The following is a 17,804-nucleotide window of genomic DNA, read 5'->3' on the forward strand; positions in this document are numbered from 1 at the left end:
TGAGTCACCACACCTGGCCAGTTTTTCTTTTCTCTTATGAAAGTTTTTCTATGTAGAATTAATAATATTAACTGAATGGATTCTGAAATGTATAACTTTAACAAAATAACAATGTTCTATTTTGTATTCTTTTAGATTTATTTCAATTATGGTAATTTTTCTCTGTATCAAAGCATTTTTTGTTAGTTTTCTTTATCTTAGCGTTAGATGCTTAACTGAACTAATCTCATAATATTTTTTCACAGGGAGGAAGTTTTATTTTGTCCTCATCAGGAAGCCAACTAATTCGATTGATACCTGAGAGCTCAGGAAAGATTAATCAGCATATCCTGCCTCAAGGGCAAGGCATGCTTTCAGGAATTGGTCGAAGAGTTTCTTCTCTTTTTGGAATTTTATCTCCTAGTAGTGATCTCACAGTAAGTTTATAAAGTAACTGTTTTACAAGCTTATTTCTTAGTTAAATCAATAAGTTGAAAATATCGGGAAATAAAACCTTTGATCTTTTTAGTGACCTATTTTTACTATGATCAAATGAGTTCATACTAACTTTCTCCCATAACTTGTAACATTAATATCTTTAAATCAGACAGATGATCTCACAAGTACATTTTTTTGAACTAAAACTATTATGTAAAATTTAAAATGTGTTTCTTGAAGATTAATTTGACTTTCAAAATTTGACCAGAAGCATGTCTCTACTCCCATGACTCCAGCTGTCTGTGTGGATGACTGGAGTCTGGATCTGTTGGCTGGACTTCTGCCCCATGCTCTAGCATAGTGAAGGGAGCATGATGGGAACTAACGTTATGCACCATCTACGCTCTGCTAGATGCTCCATAGTTGTTACATCCATATTGTGTAATCATTGTGACAACCTGTAAAGAGTGCTTTCCATCCAGTTGACAGATGAGGAAGCACCTCAGTGAGGCTGAAGGTGTGTAACTGCTGAGTGGCAGAGCTGGGAATCATACCCAGGCCTGTCTGAATTTAAAGAACACGCTCTTTTTACTGTGCTGTTTCCCTCTTCTTTCAAATAACTATCATCACTTGCTTCCTTGAATGTTCCTTAAACCTAAACTTAATGTGTAAAAACAAATTTATTTTATTCTTTCATCCCTCCTACTGACTACTCAACCCTATAAAACTCATTTCTTTTTTGACCTGTTTTTGTTAAGAGTACTATCACTTTTTCTCAGTGACCCAGCTATAAAACCTTGTTATTTTTTGTGTCTTCCTCTACTTCTATAGCAAGCTAGTTAACAACTTCTTTTTTTTTTTTTTTTTTTTTTTGAGATGGAGCCTCGCTCGCTTTATCACCCAGGCCGGGGTGCAGTGACGCAATCTTGGCTCACTGCAGCCTTTGCCTCCCAGTTTCAAGCGATTCTTCTGCTCAGCCTCCTGAGTAGCTGGGACTACAGGCACATGCCACCATGCCCAGTTGATTTTTGTATTTTAGTAGAAACAGGATTTTACTATGTTGGCCAGGATGTTCTCAATCTCTTGACCTCATGATCCGCCCACCTTAGCCTCCCAAAGTGCTGGGATTACAGGTGTGAGCCACCGTGCCCAGCAAGATTTAACTTCTATCCAATCTCATTTCAGTCCCCATATTTTGGCTTTTGATGTTATGCCCTAACCTATACTCTTGATACATTTCACCTAAGCTCCTGGTGCCTGCTCAGTTTACTTACTGTTGGCCTTTCTGCCCCATCAGTGGCCATAATCATGATGACAGAGATAGAGACAACTAGGGTTTTAACACAAAACAATCACGTATATCCAGCTTTAAAAAGGCACATATCTATACTTCATTATTAAGTATATACTGAAAAGGCAAAATAACACTCCTATATATGACTACACACATTCTGTCAAATGCATTGAAACACAATTCTGTGTTCAGAAGCTATTGATATCTCCCTTGCTTGCTGCACTTATAGATTCACGTTTGACACTCTCTGCTATATGTCCCTAATTTTTCATTATTTTTTATTTTTATTTATTTTTAAAATTAATGACAGGGTCTCACTATGTTGCCCAGGCTGGTCTCAAGCTCCTGAGTTCAAATGATCCTCCCTCCTTGGGCTTCCAAGGTGTTGGAATTATAGGCATGAACCACCACGCCTGGCCTTATTATTTTTCAAAGAATCCTTATTTTTGCTTCTTTTCGACTTGTCATCTATATTCCAATGTAACAGGATGACTTCTTATTCTCTAAAGACCCTACAACTTTCCCGCCTTTCAGTTCTGCTCCTTCTGGGCCTTCTGCCTGTAGAGTCCAACCTTGCTGTCAAGCTGTATTTCAGGATTACTTTTTTTTGGAAACAGAGTCTTGCCCTACCTTGGCTGGAGTGCAATGGTGTGATCTCGGCTCACTGCAACCTCTGCCTTCTGGGTTCAAGTGATTCTTCTGCCTCAGGCCTCCCAAGTAGCTGAGTAGCTGGGACTGCAGGCGTGTGCCACCATGCATGGCTAATTTTTTGTATTTTAGTAGAGACAGGGTTTCACTATGTTGCCTAGGGTGGTCTTGAACTCCTGAGTTCAGGCAGTTCGCCTGCCTCAGCCTCCCAAAGTGCTAGGATTGCAGGGCTAAGACACCACGCCTGGCCCAGAATCCCTGTCTTAAGTCCTGAATGAAGAATTCTTTTAGGATTACTAATCAAATACGTGAAATTTGAGTTTTAAAACAATAGTTCTTTAACATTAGAACTTAATCTGTGAATTTGACTTCTTTTTCTTCTCTGAATAGCTTTCAAGTGTTCTTTGGGACAGTGAGAAATCAAGTTTTTACAGCCTGACAAGTTCAAACATCAGTAAATGGGAATTAGATGATTCTTCGGAAAAGCATGTGCATAGTTGGGATATAAATAAAGCCCTGAAGGAAAACATTACCGATGCTATTTGGGTAAGGAGCAATAGTACTCATCTCTGTAATTCACGTTTATGGTTGTATGATAATGCTGGTTCCCTTAAGTCTTTTATTTATTTCAACACATTTCAGTGTAATAAACAAGTGTATAGTTATCAGATTAAATGGAAATGGGGTAGTCAGTCTCTAGAAATATTGAAATGCACTGGTTTACTTAGCGATTTTTTTAGATGTACATTTTCATTCAGCAACTGAGCTATCACGGATGAAGCACTTCACTAGGTGCTAGGGATATAAAGGTGAAAAGAAATGATTTCTACACTCAAGAAGCTTACATTATTGATATTTTCATGTAGGGATCTGAAAGTAACTATGAAGCTGTTAAAGAAGGAGTCAACATTCGATATTTGGACTTGAAGCAAAACTGGTAAGCAGTTTGTCATAAAGAACATAGATAAGAGTTTGGAAAAAATAAGTTGATGTTTATTATAAAATCATGAGCAATCTCACTGTCCTTTTTTTTTTTTTGAGACAGAGTCTCAGTCTGTCACCATGATATGGTGGTGCCATGATAGCTAACTGTAGCCATGACCTTCTGGGCTAAAGTAATCCTCCTGCCTCAGCCTCCCATGTAGCTGGGACTACAGACATTTGCCACCACACCTGCTTGATTTTTAAAATTTTTTATAGGGATAGGGTCTCGCCATGTTGCCCAGGCTGGTCTTGAACTCCTGGGCTCAAGCAATCCTCCTGCCTCAGTGTCCCAAAATATTGGGATTACAAGTGTGAGCCACAGTGCCCACCTTGTTCTTTCAGTGCCTATCTTCTCATAATATCTATTACACCTTACCGAATGGTTTTGCTGTTGTTTATCAAGTGATCCTAGTTCATTTGAGAAATTGAGGCATTTTTCAGCCTTAAACGGTATATTCTTACCTTGGTGTCTCATTAGTTAGAGACTCAAGCTTTTCTATGCTTACAGCTAGAGTTTCTCTTCTTCACTGCCAAGAGATGCCTGAGACCCTGTCGTTGCCCACTGCTGTGTGTTCCCCATGCTGTCATTGCTCTTATTAGAGGTATTAGGCAAATGTTTCCCACCCTCCTTCTGTTGCTCAAGGAACTTTAGGCCTACATTTGTGGCTGTGCTGAGTAAAGAATGAGGTAAGGTTTTGTCTTGGTAGCACAGGTTAGAACTTAATCATAGTTCATACTCAGAGTAAATTTCCTCTTAGAAACAGTGCTCTAAGTGGTACATAGGATCCCAGGTTAGTCTGGTAAAGCTAATTACCCATGTTATTATTTAACTTTAATGCTGAAGATCACATGGAACTTAAAAACCATTTGTAACATTGCTCATAGTGAATGCAAATATATAACTAGTAATCCTTCAGAAGACAACTTCTCAGAAATTAAAGAATATTTTTTATGAGTTTTAATTTTTACTGTTCTTGTTACATGTTTTGGTTAAGTAGAACAAATTCTACTTGTTCCTTTGAGGGATATTGCAGTTGTACCACTTTGTGTAATTTTTCTCTCTCTAGGGCTGTTGAGACTATTAGTAGGGTCTTTTACAGTCTCTGAAAACCTTACAAAAGCTATCAAAGAAGTAAAAGTAATCGTACTTGTTTGCTTTCTGTAAGCATTTTAATTAAATACAGTTTACCTGTTTGTCTTTACCAGACTTTTGGAAATTCAGGACAGCCCACTGTGGGCATATAATGCAGACATTTTTCACATAATTTTCAGAACTGGAGGCATGGGGTTGAGAATGAGAAGCATGCTCAGGAATTGCTATGCAGGTTCCACCCAGGACTCCTCTCCCCCAGTGTTGTCATGCTGACCAGTGGGATCCCTGTGAGGTGCAGCCCTCATCCTCCTTGACCTTCCTCTCCTCCTTTACTCTAAATGATGCAGTTAGCACTCTCTTACATCCGTGAGGTCTTGTGATCAGAACTGTACAGTGAATTTCTCATATGGACGGGTTTCTTTATTTTGAGAGTAGTGTTTGTCTTCCTCATAGTCATTCACACTTACTGATTTGTTGTCCATTTGGCCAGAGCTGCAATCTGGGCTTATAATTTCAGTGAATAGGTTTATAAATTACTTGGCCAGGCTGGGTGGCTCATGCCTATAATCCCAGCACTTTGGGAAGCCAAGACAGGAGGATTGCTTGAAGCTAGTAGTTCAAGGTCACCTGAGCAACAAAACGAGACCTTGTCTCCACACAAATAAAAATAAAAATTTATCTGGGCTGATGATGTGCACCATAGTCCTAGCTATTCAGAAGGCTGAGGCGGGAGGATCACTTGAGCCCAGGAGACTGAGGCTGCAGTGATCTATGATCCCACCACTGCACTCTACCCAGGCAACAGAGCAAGATTTTGTTTCTAAGACAATAAAACAAAAATTAATAAATTATTTTACTGGATGATTACTAATACAAATTTTAGATATCTTCATTTTAGATGCAAAGTTTGGAATTTTTTTTTTAACCTTAACTTCATTATTTTGGATATATTCACATAAAAACTTACTGATCAAGCAGGAGGCTCACTTGAGGCCAGGAATTCGAGGCCAGCCTGGGCATTAGAGAGAGAGAGAGAGAGAGAGAGAGAGAGAGGGAGAGAGGGAGAGAGGGAGACTGTGAACATGTCACAAGTTTGGGCCGATATTCCTTTTTTTTAAAATTGATTTTTATTTTATTTTTATTTCAATAGTTTTTGGAGTACAGCTGGTTTTTAGTTACACGGGTAAGTTCTTTAGTGGTGATTTCTGAAATTTTAGTGCACCTGTCACTCGAGCAGTGTACACTGTACCCAGTATGTAGTCTTTTATCCTTCACCCTCCTCCCACCCTTCCGCTTCAAGTCCCCAAAGTCCATTATACCATTCTTATACTTTTGTGTCCTCATAGCTTAGCTACCCCTTGTAAGTGACATAGTATGATATTTGGTTTTACATTCCTGAGTTACTTCACTTAGAATAATATGGACCAATATTCTTGAATTCTTTTCAAGAGTCCAAGCAGAAGTGATAATGTTTGGGGAGCTAGGGGAAGAGAACCATGAAGAAAAATGAGAACCATGCTTGGATTGCTTGCATTTAAGTGTCCTGTCATTAGCTACTTGCTTGGTTTCTTATTTTTAGTTGTCAGTAGAGGGTGCTTTGCCACCCTTTTAATATTTCTAAGACCTAAATGGAAGTTGCTAGTTATAGTACTAGATGTTTTAGAAGCTAAAATAGAAACCATTTAATTTCTTATTGGGGGCAATAGTTTTGCTAGACTTAAGGGACAAATAAGCTTTAAGTTGCAAAATGGGGCCAGATGCAGTGGCTCACGCCTGTAATCCCGGCACTTTGGGAGGCCGAGGCAGGTGGATCATGAGGTCAGGAGTTCAAGACCAGACAGGCCAACATGGTGAAACCCCGCCTCTACTAAAAAATACAAAAGTTGGCTGGGCATGGTGGCTTGTGCCTGTAATCCCAGCTACTTGGGAGGCTGAGGTAGGAGAATTGCTTGAACCGGGACCTGGGAGGCGGAGATTGCAGTGAGCCGAGATCGCGCCACTCCACTCCAGCCTGCGTGACAGAGTGAGACTCCATCTAAAAAAAAGACAAAGTAAGATACAAAATGGTTTGTTTTTACATATACAGCAGTTTGAAATTTCTGTAACTGATGATTTAAAAAATTTTAAAATATATATGTATATTTTCAACATTAAAGACGGGGTTACCCTGGCTGATCTTGAACTACTGAGCTCAAGCAATCCTCCTGCTTCAGCCTCTCCCAAAGTGCTTGGGTTAAACACATAAGCCACTGTGCCTGGCCAAAAATTATTTTTATGTTTTTGAGTTAGAGTCTAATACTGTTGCCCAGGCTGGAATGCACTGGTGCAATCTTGGCTCACTTCAGTCTCTGCATCCTGGGTTCAAGTGATTCTCATGCCTCAGCCTCTTGAGTAGCTGAGATTACAGGCACACACCACCATGCTGGGCTAATTTTTGTATTTTAGTAGAGATGGGATTTTGCCGTGTTGGCCAGGCTGGTCTTGAACTCCTGATCTGCCCACCTCGGCCTCCCAAAGTGCTGGAGTTACAGATGTGAACCACCACACCTGACCTTTTAAATTTTTTTTAAAGAGATAATAGGATCTCACAATGTTGCCCAGGCTGGTATTGTACCCTTGGGCTCAAATGATCCTCCCATCTCAGCTTCTGAAAGTGTTGGCTCCCAACACTTTGGTGTGAGCCATTGTGCCTGACCATAAAAATTTTTCCTTTTAATGTTTTTCCTCTGGACAAAAGCAAGTAAGCTTTAAATAACTGAGTAGATCAGGGATTGGCAAACCTTTTCCGGAAAGGGCCAAAAGTAACTGTTTTAGGCTTCGGGGGCCATGTAGTCTTTACTGCAGCTACTCTATTTCACCAATGGTATCATGAAACATCCCTAGAAAATACATAAATGGATGGGTATGGTTGCCTTCCAACAAAGCTTTATTTATAAAAACTAGTCTGGGCTCAATTTCACTGGAGGGCTGTACTTGTCTGGATCAGATGATTTTTTTTTTTAATCTTTTTTTTAAGTCAGGTTTATTGAACTATAATTTACATAGAGTAAAAGTTACCCTATTTAGTATATAATTCTACAACTGTTTGTTTTTCTTGTTTTTTTTAAGATGGAGTGTAACTCTGTCACCCAGGCTGGAGTGCAGTGGTGCAATCTCAGCTCACTGCAACCTTCGCCTCCTGGGTTCAAGCAATTCTGCCTCAGCCTCCCAAGTAGCTGGGACTACAGGTGTCTGCCATCATGCCTTGCTAATTTTTGTATTTTTGTAGAGACAGGGTTTCGCCATGTTGTCCAGGCTGGTCTTGAGCTCCTGATATCAGGTGGTCTGCCCACTTTGGCCTCCCAATGTGCTGGGATTACAGATGTAAGTCACCATACCCGGCCCTAATTCTACAAATTTTGACAGATATTTAGTTTAGTCATTTAACCACAATAATCAATACAGAACAGTTTCCCCCCACCAGATTCCCTTGTGCCTTTCTGTAATCAACCCCTCCATCTACCCCTATCTCCTGGAGACCATTGATGTGGTTTCTGTCCCTGTAGTTTTGTCTTTTGCTTAATGCCATAGAAGTGGAACACACAGTGTAAAGCCTTTTGAATCTGGCTTCTGTCACCTAGCATAATACATTTGAAATTCATTCAGTAACTTTTTTTTATACTGAATAGTATTCCTTTGTGTGGATATGCCACAGTTTATTCAGCAATTGGAAGACATTGGGTTGTTTTCAGTTTTAGGAATTATGAATAAAGCCACTACAGTCATTCGTGCACAGGTTTTTGTGTGAACATAGTTATTGGTTTTTTGTTTTTTACTTTTCTCTTGGGTAGGTATCCACGAGTGGAATTGCTAGGTTATATGGTAAGCATATGTTTAATTTTTATAGGAAGCTGTTAAGTTGTTTTTTAGACAAGCTTTATCTGTCTTTCTTTTTTATTGATTAGTGATGGGCTGGTGATTTTGGCAGCAGCATGGCACCCAGCAGACAATCCATGTCTCATCTATTATTCTCTGATAACGGTAGAAGATACTGGTTGCCAAATGTCAGATGCAGTTACTGTAGAAGTCACTCAGTATAATCCACCTTTTCAGGTAAGATGTAAATTTATAAGTTAAATTATAAAGTAGCAATAATATTTTGAGTATTTTTCTAACCATTTTAGCGTCAAATTTATTTATTTATTCATTTATTTAGAGACAAAATTTTGCTCTATCACCCAGGCTGGAGTGCAGTGGCTCGATCTTAGCTCACTGCAACCTCCACCTCCCCTCCCGGGTTCAAGCAGTTCTCCTGCCTCGGCCTCCCAAGTAGCTGGGACTGCAGGCGTACACCACCATGCCCAGCTAATTTTTGTATTTTTAGTAGAGACAGGGTTTCACCATGTTGGCCAGGCTGGTCTTGAACCCCTGACCTCAAGTGATTCACCTGCCTTGGCCTCCCAAAGTGTTGAGATTGTAGGCATGAGCCACCGCGCCTGGCCCATTTCAGGGTCAAATTTCTTGAGAGATTTCGTCTGCAGGGCTTGGAAATATTTTTAAAGTAGCTTGTTTTTAGACATTGTTGCGTTTTCTTTGCCATCTCAGACTTGTTCTTTTGCTCAGTTTTGGCTAAAGATAAATGAGAATGGAAGCAACTAGCAGAAAGCAATTTGTTTCTTCTGCTCTAGATCTTTGAAGGGATATAAGATTATTAAGTAGAAAGAAGGTATTGATTATTAATTTCAGAGTGAAAATAAGGAAGAAACCAAGCTGGGGATGGTGAGTACATGCCTGTAGTCCCAGCTGCTCAAAAGGCTGAGGCAGGAAGATCACTTGAGCCCAGCAGTTTGAGGCTATCGTGTGCCACATTCACACCTGTGAAGAACTACTGCATTCCAGCTTAGGCAATGTTGTGAGACCCCATCCTAAAAAAAAAGAAAAAAAGGAAAAGAAAGAAAGCTGGGAGGAATCAGGGTTTGGTTTAGACTTCTGTATGTCATATAAAAATCCCCCTTTTTACCCAAAGCAAGACTATATTTGTATTCAACAGTGTTAAATACTCATCAAAGTTCTTGTAAACAACTGAAAGACAGGTGTTGTAATTTTAAGTTCATTAATAGCAATTAAACATGTTTAATAACTGATATTCATGAGGAAAAACCTGAACATTTGTAAATTCATTTTATTTAATCTTATATAATACCTAATTCTATGAAATTGTTGTTTATTTTTTAAAGAGATAGGATCTTGCTGTGTGGCTTGGACTAGAGTACAGTGATATTCACAGGCCCATCATAGTACACGGTAGCCTCACTCCTGGGCTCAAGCAGCCCTCTCAAGTAGTTGGGATTACAGGTGTTCCTGGATTACCACTGTTCCTGGCTTAAATCCTTACTTTTTAAAAAAAAAAAAATCTTTGTTCTTAACATGGCTTGTTTAATTGAATCCTGTAAGAAAACCTTTTAACTTGTTCTTTTATGTCATACAGAAATAAACCTTATCATATGTTCTGATTATGCGAGGAAAACATGCTAGAAAAGAATTCAGGCAGGGCAGAAGGCTATAAAGAGAATTTGAGGATTAAAAAAATTCTAGGACCTTGCATTTAATGTTTCTGTAAAATTACTTCTTTTATAACAGCTTATTATTTTTAGCATATTCTAATTTTATCACTTAATGAGATTTTATTTATATTTCTGCCTCTGATTTTATGTGTAAACAAATTAAGTTTTCTTATCATTAATATCTTGGCATTAAGATAAGAACCAAAATGTTTATCAGGAATCATTTATAAAAAATTGCCAGTTCTTAAATAATATAATGAATTAGTGCTTTAATTTTCTCTATTGTATTTGTCATAGGCTTCTAGTTATACTCATCATCATGAAAATGTTTTCAAAATTTGTTAATTTTAGAAATTAACAAATAAGGCTAGGTGTGGTGGCATGCCTGGAATCCTAGAACTTTGGGAAGCTGAGGTGGGTGGATCACCTGAGGTCAGGAGTTCGAGACCAGCCTGGCCAACACGGTGAAATCCCATCTCTAATAAAAATACAAAAAAATTAGCCAGTTGTGGTGGCGTGCACCCGTAATCCCAGCTACTCAGGAGGCTGAGGCAGGAGAATCACTTGAACCTGGGACGCAGAGGTTGCAGTGAACTGAGATTGCACCACTGCACTCCAGCCTGGGCAAAAGAGTGGGACTCTGTCTCAAAATAATAGTAATAATAATAATAAGCAAATTTTAAGCAAGTCAACAAAATATATGTCTACTTGATGTTTATAAACTTACTCTGTCATGTTAATCATCTCATGGGTAGTTTTTAGATTTTTACTAACAGAGCTGGTGAATTATTTTATCATTTTTATGAAATAATGTACAAAAATGAATTTTAAAAATCATACAAATAGTTTTGTTTCACTTCTTGTTAAATATAATCTTAAATTTAACTTTCAGTCTGAAGACCTGGTTTTATGTCAGCTGATGATCCCAAACTTTTCAAACCAGACTGCGTATCTGTATAACGAAAGTGCTATCTATGTGTGCTCCACAGGAACTGGGAGATTTTCTCTTCCCCAGGAGAAAATTGTCTTTAATTCACAAGGTACGGTAGCAGTTTTAGAAAGCATGGTTAGTGAGCTCATTAGTCATTCTGAGTGCTTTTTTCTTTTTCCATGAGTGTCTCTTCAAGCATCCTGCCTTCAAATGTTACTGAGACATTTCATACCACAACTACAGCGGCTGACGCCACAACCCTACTAAAAAACCAAAAGGGTACTAGAGTTCCCAAACTATTATATTTGCAGGCAAAAATAGTAACATTGGTTTCGGGAGAGGATGCCAAGAAGGAAAGAACTAATGTTACGACAAGTAATTGCTTATTCCTACTTAGTAAAAGTGACTTATTCTGATTTGATGCTCTAACTTTTCCACACCCCTGGATAAAAAGAGCCCCAGGTGCTGGACTCATGCAGCTGGTCAGGGCTGACGAGAAGCCAAGCATACATTTAGCTGAAGGGGTTGGGTAGAGGACAGAATCCAGGAAGGCAACAGCATAGTTGGAACCCAGGTTTTCCTAATCCCAGCACAGGAAACTTGACTAGGTGGGTAGGAAGTTACTAAGGCACTAGGTAGGCTTAGACTTTTTCTTTCTTTTTTTCTTTCTTTCTTTAATTGTATTTGGGCTCTGGGGTACATGTGCACGTCCTGCATCCTGCAGGATTGTTGCATAGGTACATACGTGCCATGGTCGTTTGCTGTCTCCATCACTCTCCCCTCCCCACCCCCGCCGTTGCCTACATCAGGCATTTCTCCCAGTGTTATCCCTCCCCATCCTCCCCGCCCCCGCACCTGCTGTCCCCCTCCCCTCCCCTCCACCTCTCTAACCTAGCCCTGTGAGTGTTGTACCCTTCCCTGTGCCGAAGTATTCTTGTTGTTCATCACCTGTCTATGAGCGAAAACATGTGGTGTTTGGTTTTCTGCTCTTGTGTCAGTTTGCTGAGAATCATGGTTTCTAGGTTCATCCATGTCTCTACAAAGGACACGAACTCATTTTTTATGGCTGCATAGTATTCCATGGTGTATATGTGCCACATTTTTTTGGTCCAGTCTATCATCGATGGGCATTTGGGTTGGTTCCAGGTCTTTGCTGTCATAAACAGCGCCACGATGAACATACGTGTGCATGTGTCTTTTGATAGAATGATTTATAGTCCTTTGGGTATATACCCGGTAATGGGATTGCTGGGTCAAATGGAATTTCTATTTCTAGATTCTTGAGGAATTGCCACACTATCTTCCACAATGGTTAAACTAATTTATACTCCCACCAACAGTGTAAAAGTGTTCCTTTTTCTCTACATCCTCTCCAGCATCTGTTGTCTCCAGATTTTTTAATGCTTGCCATTCTAACTGGCATGAGATAGTATCTCAACATGGTTTTGATTTGCATTTCTCTAATGACCAATGATGATAAGTATTTTTCATATGCTTGTTGGCCACATATTTGTCTTATTTTGAAAAGTGTCTGTTCATATCCTTCACCCACTTTTGAATGGGTTTGTTTGTTTTTTTCTTGTAAATCTGCTTTAGTTCTTTGTAGATTCTGGATATTAGCTCTTTGTCTGATGGGTCGATTGTGAAAATTTTTTCCCATTCTGTTGGTTGCCAGTTTACTCTAATGATTGTTTCTTTTGCTGTGCAGAAGCTCTCAAGTTTAATTAGGTCCCATTTGTCTATTTTGTCTTTTGTTGCCATTGCTTTTGGTGTTTTAGTCATGAAGTTCTTGCCTGTGCCTATGTCCTGAATGGTTTTGCCTAGGTTTTCTTCTAGGGTTTTTATGGTGTTAGTTCTTATGTTTAAATCTTTAATCCATCTGGAGGTAATTTTTGTATAAGGTGTAAGGAAGGGGTCCAGTTTCAGCTTCCTGTACGTGGCTAGCCAATTTTCCCAACACCATTTATTAAACAGGGAATCCTTTCCCCATTGCTTGTTTTTGTCAGGTTTGTCAAAGATCAGATGGTTGTAGAACTGTGGCGTTGCTTCCGAGGCCTCTGTTCTGTTCCACTGGTCTATATCTCTGTTTTGGTACCAGTACCATGCTATTTTGATTATTGTAGCCTTGTAGTATAATTTGAAGTCAGGTAGTGTAATGCCTCCAGCTTTGTTCTTTTTGCTTAGGATTGTCTTGGCTATGCAGGTTCTCTTTTGGGTCCATATGAAGTTTAAAGTGGTTTTTTTCAGTTATGTGAAGAAGGTCAATGGTAGCTTGATGGGGATAGCATTGAATCTATGAATTACTTTAGGCAGTGTGGCCATTTTCATGATACTGATTCTTCCTAACCATGAGCATGGAATGTTTTTCCATCTGTTTGTGTCCTCTCTTATTTCCTTGATCAGTGGTCTGAGAGACTGTTTGTTATGATTTCCATTCTTTTGCATTTGCTGAGAAGTGATTTACTTCCAATTATGTGGTCAGTTTTGGAGTAAGTGCAATGTGGTGCTAAGAAGAATGTGTATTCTGTGGATTTGGGGTGGAGTGTCCTGTAAATGTCTGTTAGGTCCGCTTGATCCAGATCTGCATTCAAGTCCTGGGTATTCTTGTTGACTTTCTGTGTCCAGATCTGTGTTCAAGTTCTGGGTATTCTTGTTGACTTTCTGTCTCCTTGATCTGTCCAATATTGTCAGTGGAGTGTTAAAGTCTCCCGCTATAATTATGCGGGAGTCTAGTCTCTTTGTAGGTCTTTAAGAACTTGCTTTATGTATTTGGGTGCCCTTGCATTGGGTGCATAAATATTTAGGATAGTTAGCTCTTCTTGTTGCATTGATCCTTTTTTCATCATATAATGCCCTTCTTTGTCTCTTTTGATCTTTGTTGGTTTAAAGTCCATTTCATCAGAGACTAGGATTGCTACTCCTGCTTTTTTTTTGCTCTTCATTTGCTTGATAAATCTTCTTCCATCCCTTTATTTTGAGTCTATATGAGTCTTTGCATTTGAGCTGGGTCTCCTGAATACAGCACACTGATGAGTCTTGACTTTTTATTCAGTTTGCCAGTCTGTGTCTTTTGATTGGGGCATTTAGGCCATTTACATTCAACGTTAATATTGTTATGTTTGAATTTGATCCTGTCATTTTGTCACTGGCTGGTTGTTTTGCCTGTTAATTTACATGGTTCCTTCATTGCATCCTTATTCTTTACCATTTGGTATGTTTTTGCAGTGACTGGTACTGGTTGTTCCTTTCCCTGTTTAGTATTTCCTTCAGTAGTTCTTGTAAGGCAGGTCTTGTAGCAATGAAATCTCTCAGCAATTGCTTGTCCTTAAGGGATTTTATTTCTCTTTCGCTTTTGAAGCTTAGTTTGGCTGGATATGAAATTCTGGGTTGAAAGTTCTTTAAGGATGTTGAATATTGGCCCCCACTCCCTTCTAGCTTGCAGGGTTTCTGCCGAGAGATCTGCTGTGAGTCTGATGGTGTTTCCTTTGTGGGTGATTTGACCTTTCTCTCTGGCTGCCCTTAGAATTTTTCCCTTCGTTTCAACCCTGCTGAATCTGACAACTATGTGCCTTGGGGTTGCTCTTCTTGAGGAATATCTTTGTGGTCTTGTCTGTATTTCCTGGGTTTGAATGTTGGCCTGCCTTGTTAGGTTGGGAAAATTCTCTTGGATAATATCTTGAAGAGTGTTTTCCAACTTGGATTCATTCTCCCCATCACATTCAGGTATGCCGATCAAGCGTAGATTAGGGTTTTTCACATAATTCCGTAGTTCTTGGAGGCTTTGTTCATTTTTTTCCACTCTTTTTTCTCTAATCTTGCCTTCTCGTTTTATTTCATTGAGTTGATCTTCTGTCTCTGATATCCTTTCTTCTGCTCGATTGATTCAGCTGTTGAAACTTGTATATGCCTTGTGAAGTTCTTGTGCTACAGCTCCATCAAGTCATTTATGTTCCTCTCTAAGTTGGTTATTCCAGTTAGCATTTCGTCTAACCTTTTTTCAAGGTTCTTAGTTTCTTTGCATTGGGTTAGAACATGGTCTTTTAATTCAGAGAAATTTATTATTTCCCACCTTCTGAAGCCTGCTTCTGTTGATTCATCAGATTCATTCTCTGTCTTTTTTTGTTCCTTTAATGGTGAGGAGTTGTGATCCCTGGAAGGAGAAGAGGTGTTCTGTTCTTTGATCCTTTTTGTACTGATTTTTTCCCACCTTCGAATCTCCCTTTAATCTTTGAGGTTGGTGATTTCAGGACGATTCTGAGTGGACGTTTTTTTCTGTTGAGGTTGGAGTTGTATCTTTCTTTTGGCCTGTAGAGGGCGTTGCTGGACTCTCTTGGGTTCAGTCAGGTTGTTGGCTGGGTGGTCCTTCCCTGGAGTTTGTTTGCAGGTGAGATGGGCCCCGCCTTCCCCATGGCGTCTCTCCTTCCCCAGCTGGATCTTCCTGGTTGGGGTCAAGCTGGTGTATTTGCTACCAAGCTCTCTAGCGAGGGCTTCAGTTTGAGTTCTGTGGAGGTGGGGCCTGCCAGGCCTTATGGTCTGTTTCCCTGCTTTCAACTTTGCCTCCCTCTGTGGGATGGTCCGTCCTGCTGGCGTTAGTCCAAACTCCCGCCCAGGTCCCTGCGACAACTTGCCCCGCCTGGCGGTAGGCGCTGCTCAGATTTGCATGGACTACCTACGGTGCCCCACCATCTGGCAGGGATCTCGTGGACCGTGGGTTGCAGGAGGGATGAGGTAAGCACAGGATCTGAAACGGAACACTGAGGGCGTTAAGTCCCCCGGCCCTCCAAGCCGGCTGCACGTCCCTGGGCTTATTTTCAGTGCCCTATCGGCCCCACAGACACGAACCTGGCACCTTGTTTGGAATCGTGAAGTCCTCTAGCCCTCTGCGTCTCATTTGCTGGGAGCTGCATTCCGGTGCTGGCTTCTCTCTGCCATGTTGGCTTCCCCTTTTCTTTTCTTTTTGTTAAATCCCGGTTAACTGATGTGATAAGTTAAATACAGAATTAAGCAAGAGAACTCCACAGGATTGAGAAAGCTCTCTTATTCTGAGTTTTGCAGAATGAATAATTTTCTTTTTTGGCTTACTAGACTGACTGCTCTCTGGCAAGGCTGATTTTTATTGTCCTTAAAGCTGAAGGGACACAGTCTGCTTCTTCAAATAGTAGCCGGTTCTCAACATTTGATTCTGGGATTTAAAGGATAAGTTTGAAGTAGGAATAATATTGTAAAGGAAAAAAACGTGCTTAATATATCATCAAGATTGTTTTCTTAGGGTGGTAGATTTTACAAAGCGTTTTTGTTGTTGTTGTTAGATGTATTTGACTCTATTTTTTTGTCTTTTAGGAGATAGTGTTTTAGGTGCTGGTGCCTGTGGTGGTGTTCCTATCATTTTTTCTAGAAACAGTGGACTAGTGTCTATTACTTCAAGGGAAAATGTGTCCATATTGGCAGAAGACCTGGAAGATTCCTTAGCATCTTCAGTTGCTGGACCAAACAATGTGGTAATGTGATTCTATAAGATTTTAAAGTTTTTGTGTTAATGATTTCTTAGAGACAGGGTCTTGGCCGGGCACAATGGCTCACCTCTGTAATCCCAGCACTTTGGGAGGCCGAGGTGGGCAGATCACGTGAGCTCAGGAGTTCAAGACCAGCCTGGCCAACATGGCAAAATCTCATCTTTACTAAAAATACAAAAATTGGCTGGGCGCGGTGGCTCACGCCTATAATCCCAGCACTTTGGGAGGCCGAGACGGGTGGATCGCGAGGTCAAGAGATGGAGACCATCCTGGTCAACATGGTGAAACCCCGTCTCTACTAAAAATACAAAAATTAGCTGGGCATGGTGGCGCACGCCTTTCGTCCCAGCTACTCGGGAGGCTGAGGCAGGAGAATTGCTTGAACCCAGGAGACGGAGGTTGCGGTGAGCCGAGATCGCACCATTGCACTCCAGCCTGGATAACAAGAGTGAAACTCCGTCTCAAAAAAATAAATAAATAAAAATACAAAAATTACCTGGGCGTGGTGGTGCACACCCGTAAGCCCAGCTACTCAGGAGGTTGAGGCAGGAGAATCATGTGAACCCAGGAAGTGGAGGTTGCAGTGAGCCCAGATTACAGCAAGAGCAAAACTCCATCTCAGAAAAAAAAGAGAGAGAGATAGGGTCTCATTTTTTAGAGATAGGGTCTCACGCTGTCACCCACGCTAGAGTACAGTGGCACAATTGTACCTCACTGTAGCCTCAAACTCCTAGCCTCAAGCAATCCTCATGCCTCAGACTTCCCAGTAGGTGCCTATTTTTTTTGGTTTTGTTCTGTTTTTGAGATAAGAGTCTCACTCTGTTGCCCAGGCTGGAGTGCAGTGGCATAATCACCTCACTGCAGCCTCACCTCAACCTCCTGGGATCAAGCAGCCCTCCTCTCTTAGCCTCCCACATAGCTGGGACTACTGGTGCATGCCATCTCACCTGGCTAATGTTTTATTTTTTGTAGAGACAGGATTTCCCTTTGTTGCCTAGGCTGGTCTCAAACTCCTGGGCTCAAGCATCCTCCCACTTCAGCCTCCCAAAGTGCTGGGGTTACAGGTGTGGAGCCATCGTGCCCAGCCTAATTTTTATTTTTATCAGAGTATGTTATACAAAAGGTCCCAAAACTGAGACAGTTTTCAAAGATTTATGATGCAGACTTAGTTCTTTTTATCTTCCTCATCCCTTCTGCCCTCTTTGCCTGAAGCGATTACTTTTAAGCCTTTTAGTGATTTATTTTGGCATTTTTCTCCATATTACTAAGTAATACACATATATTCCTGTCTCCTGATTCAGCTGTTGATTTTCTACTATAGAAAATGAGGTTTTGAGTTACCTTACGCTCTTTCCTCTGCCTTTATCATTCAAACATAAAT

General features: G+C 40.4%; 1 protein-coding gene across 1 annotated transcript in view; it reads left to right on the forward strand.

Annotated features, from left to right (window-relative positions):
• NUP133 (nucleoporin 133) overlaps positions 1-17,804 on the forward strand; it is a 73,336-nt gene that overhangs the window by 11,299 nt on the left and 44,233 nt on the right. The window contains exons 6-11 of the mRNA XM_032242373.1: positions 246-416; positions 2,750-2,905; positions 3,226-3,296; positions 8,381-8,528; positions 10,872-11,019; positions 16,251-16,408. Coding sequence (XP_032098264.1) covers positions 246-416; positions 2,750-2,905; positions 3,226-3,296; positions 8,381-8,528; positions 10,872-11,019; positions 16,251-16,408 — 852 coding nt within the window. The remainder of the gene's footprint in view (positions 1-245; positions 417-2,749; positions 2,906-3,225; positions 3,297-8,380; positions 8,529-10,871; positions 11,020-16,250; positions 16,409-17,804) is intronic.

Source organism: Sapajus apella, unplaced genomic scaffold (assembly GCF_009761245.1).
Source record: "Sapajus apella isolate SASKATOON/1434 unplaced genomic scaffold, GSC_monkey_1.0 scaffold49, whole genome shotgun sequence".
Classification (NCBI taxonomy): Eukaryota; Metazoa; Chordata; class Mammalia; order Primates; family Cebidae; genus Sapajus; species Sapajus apella.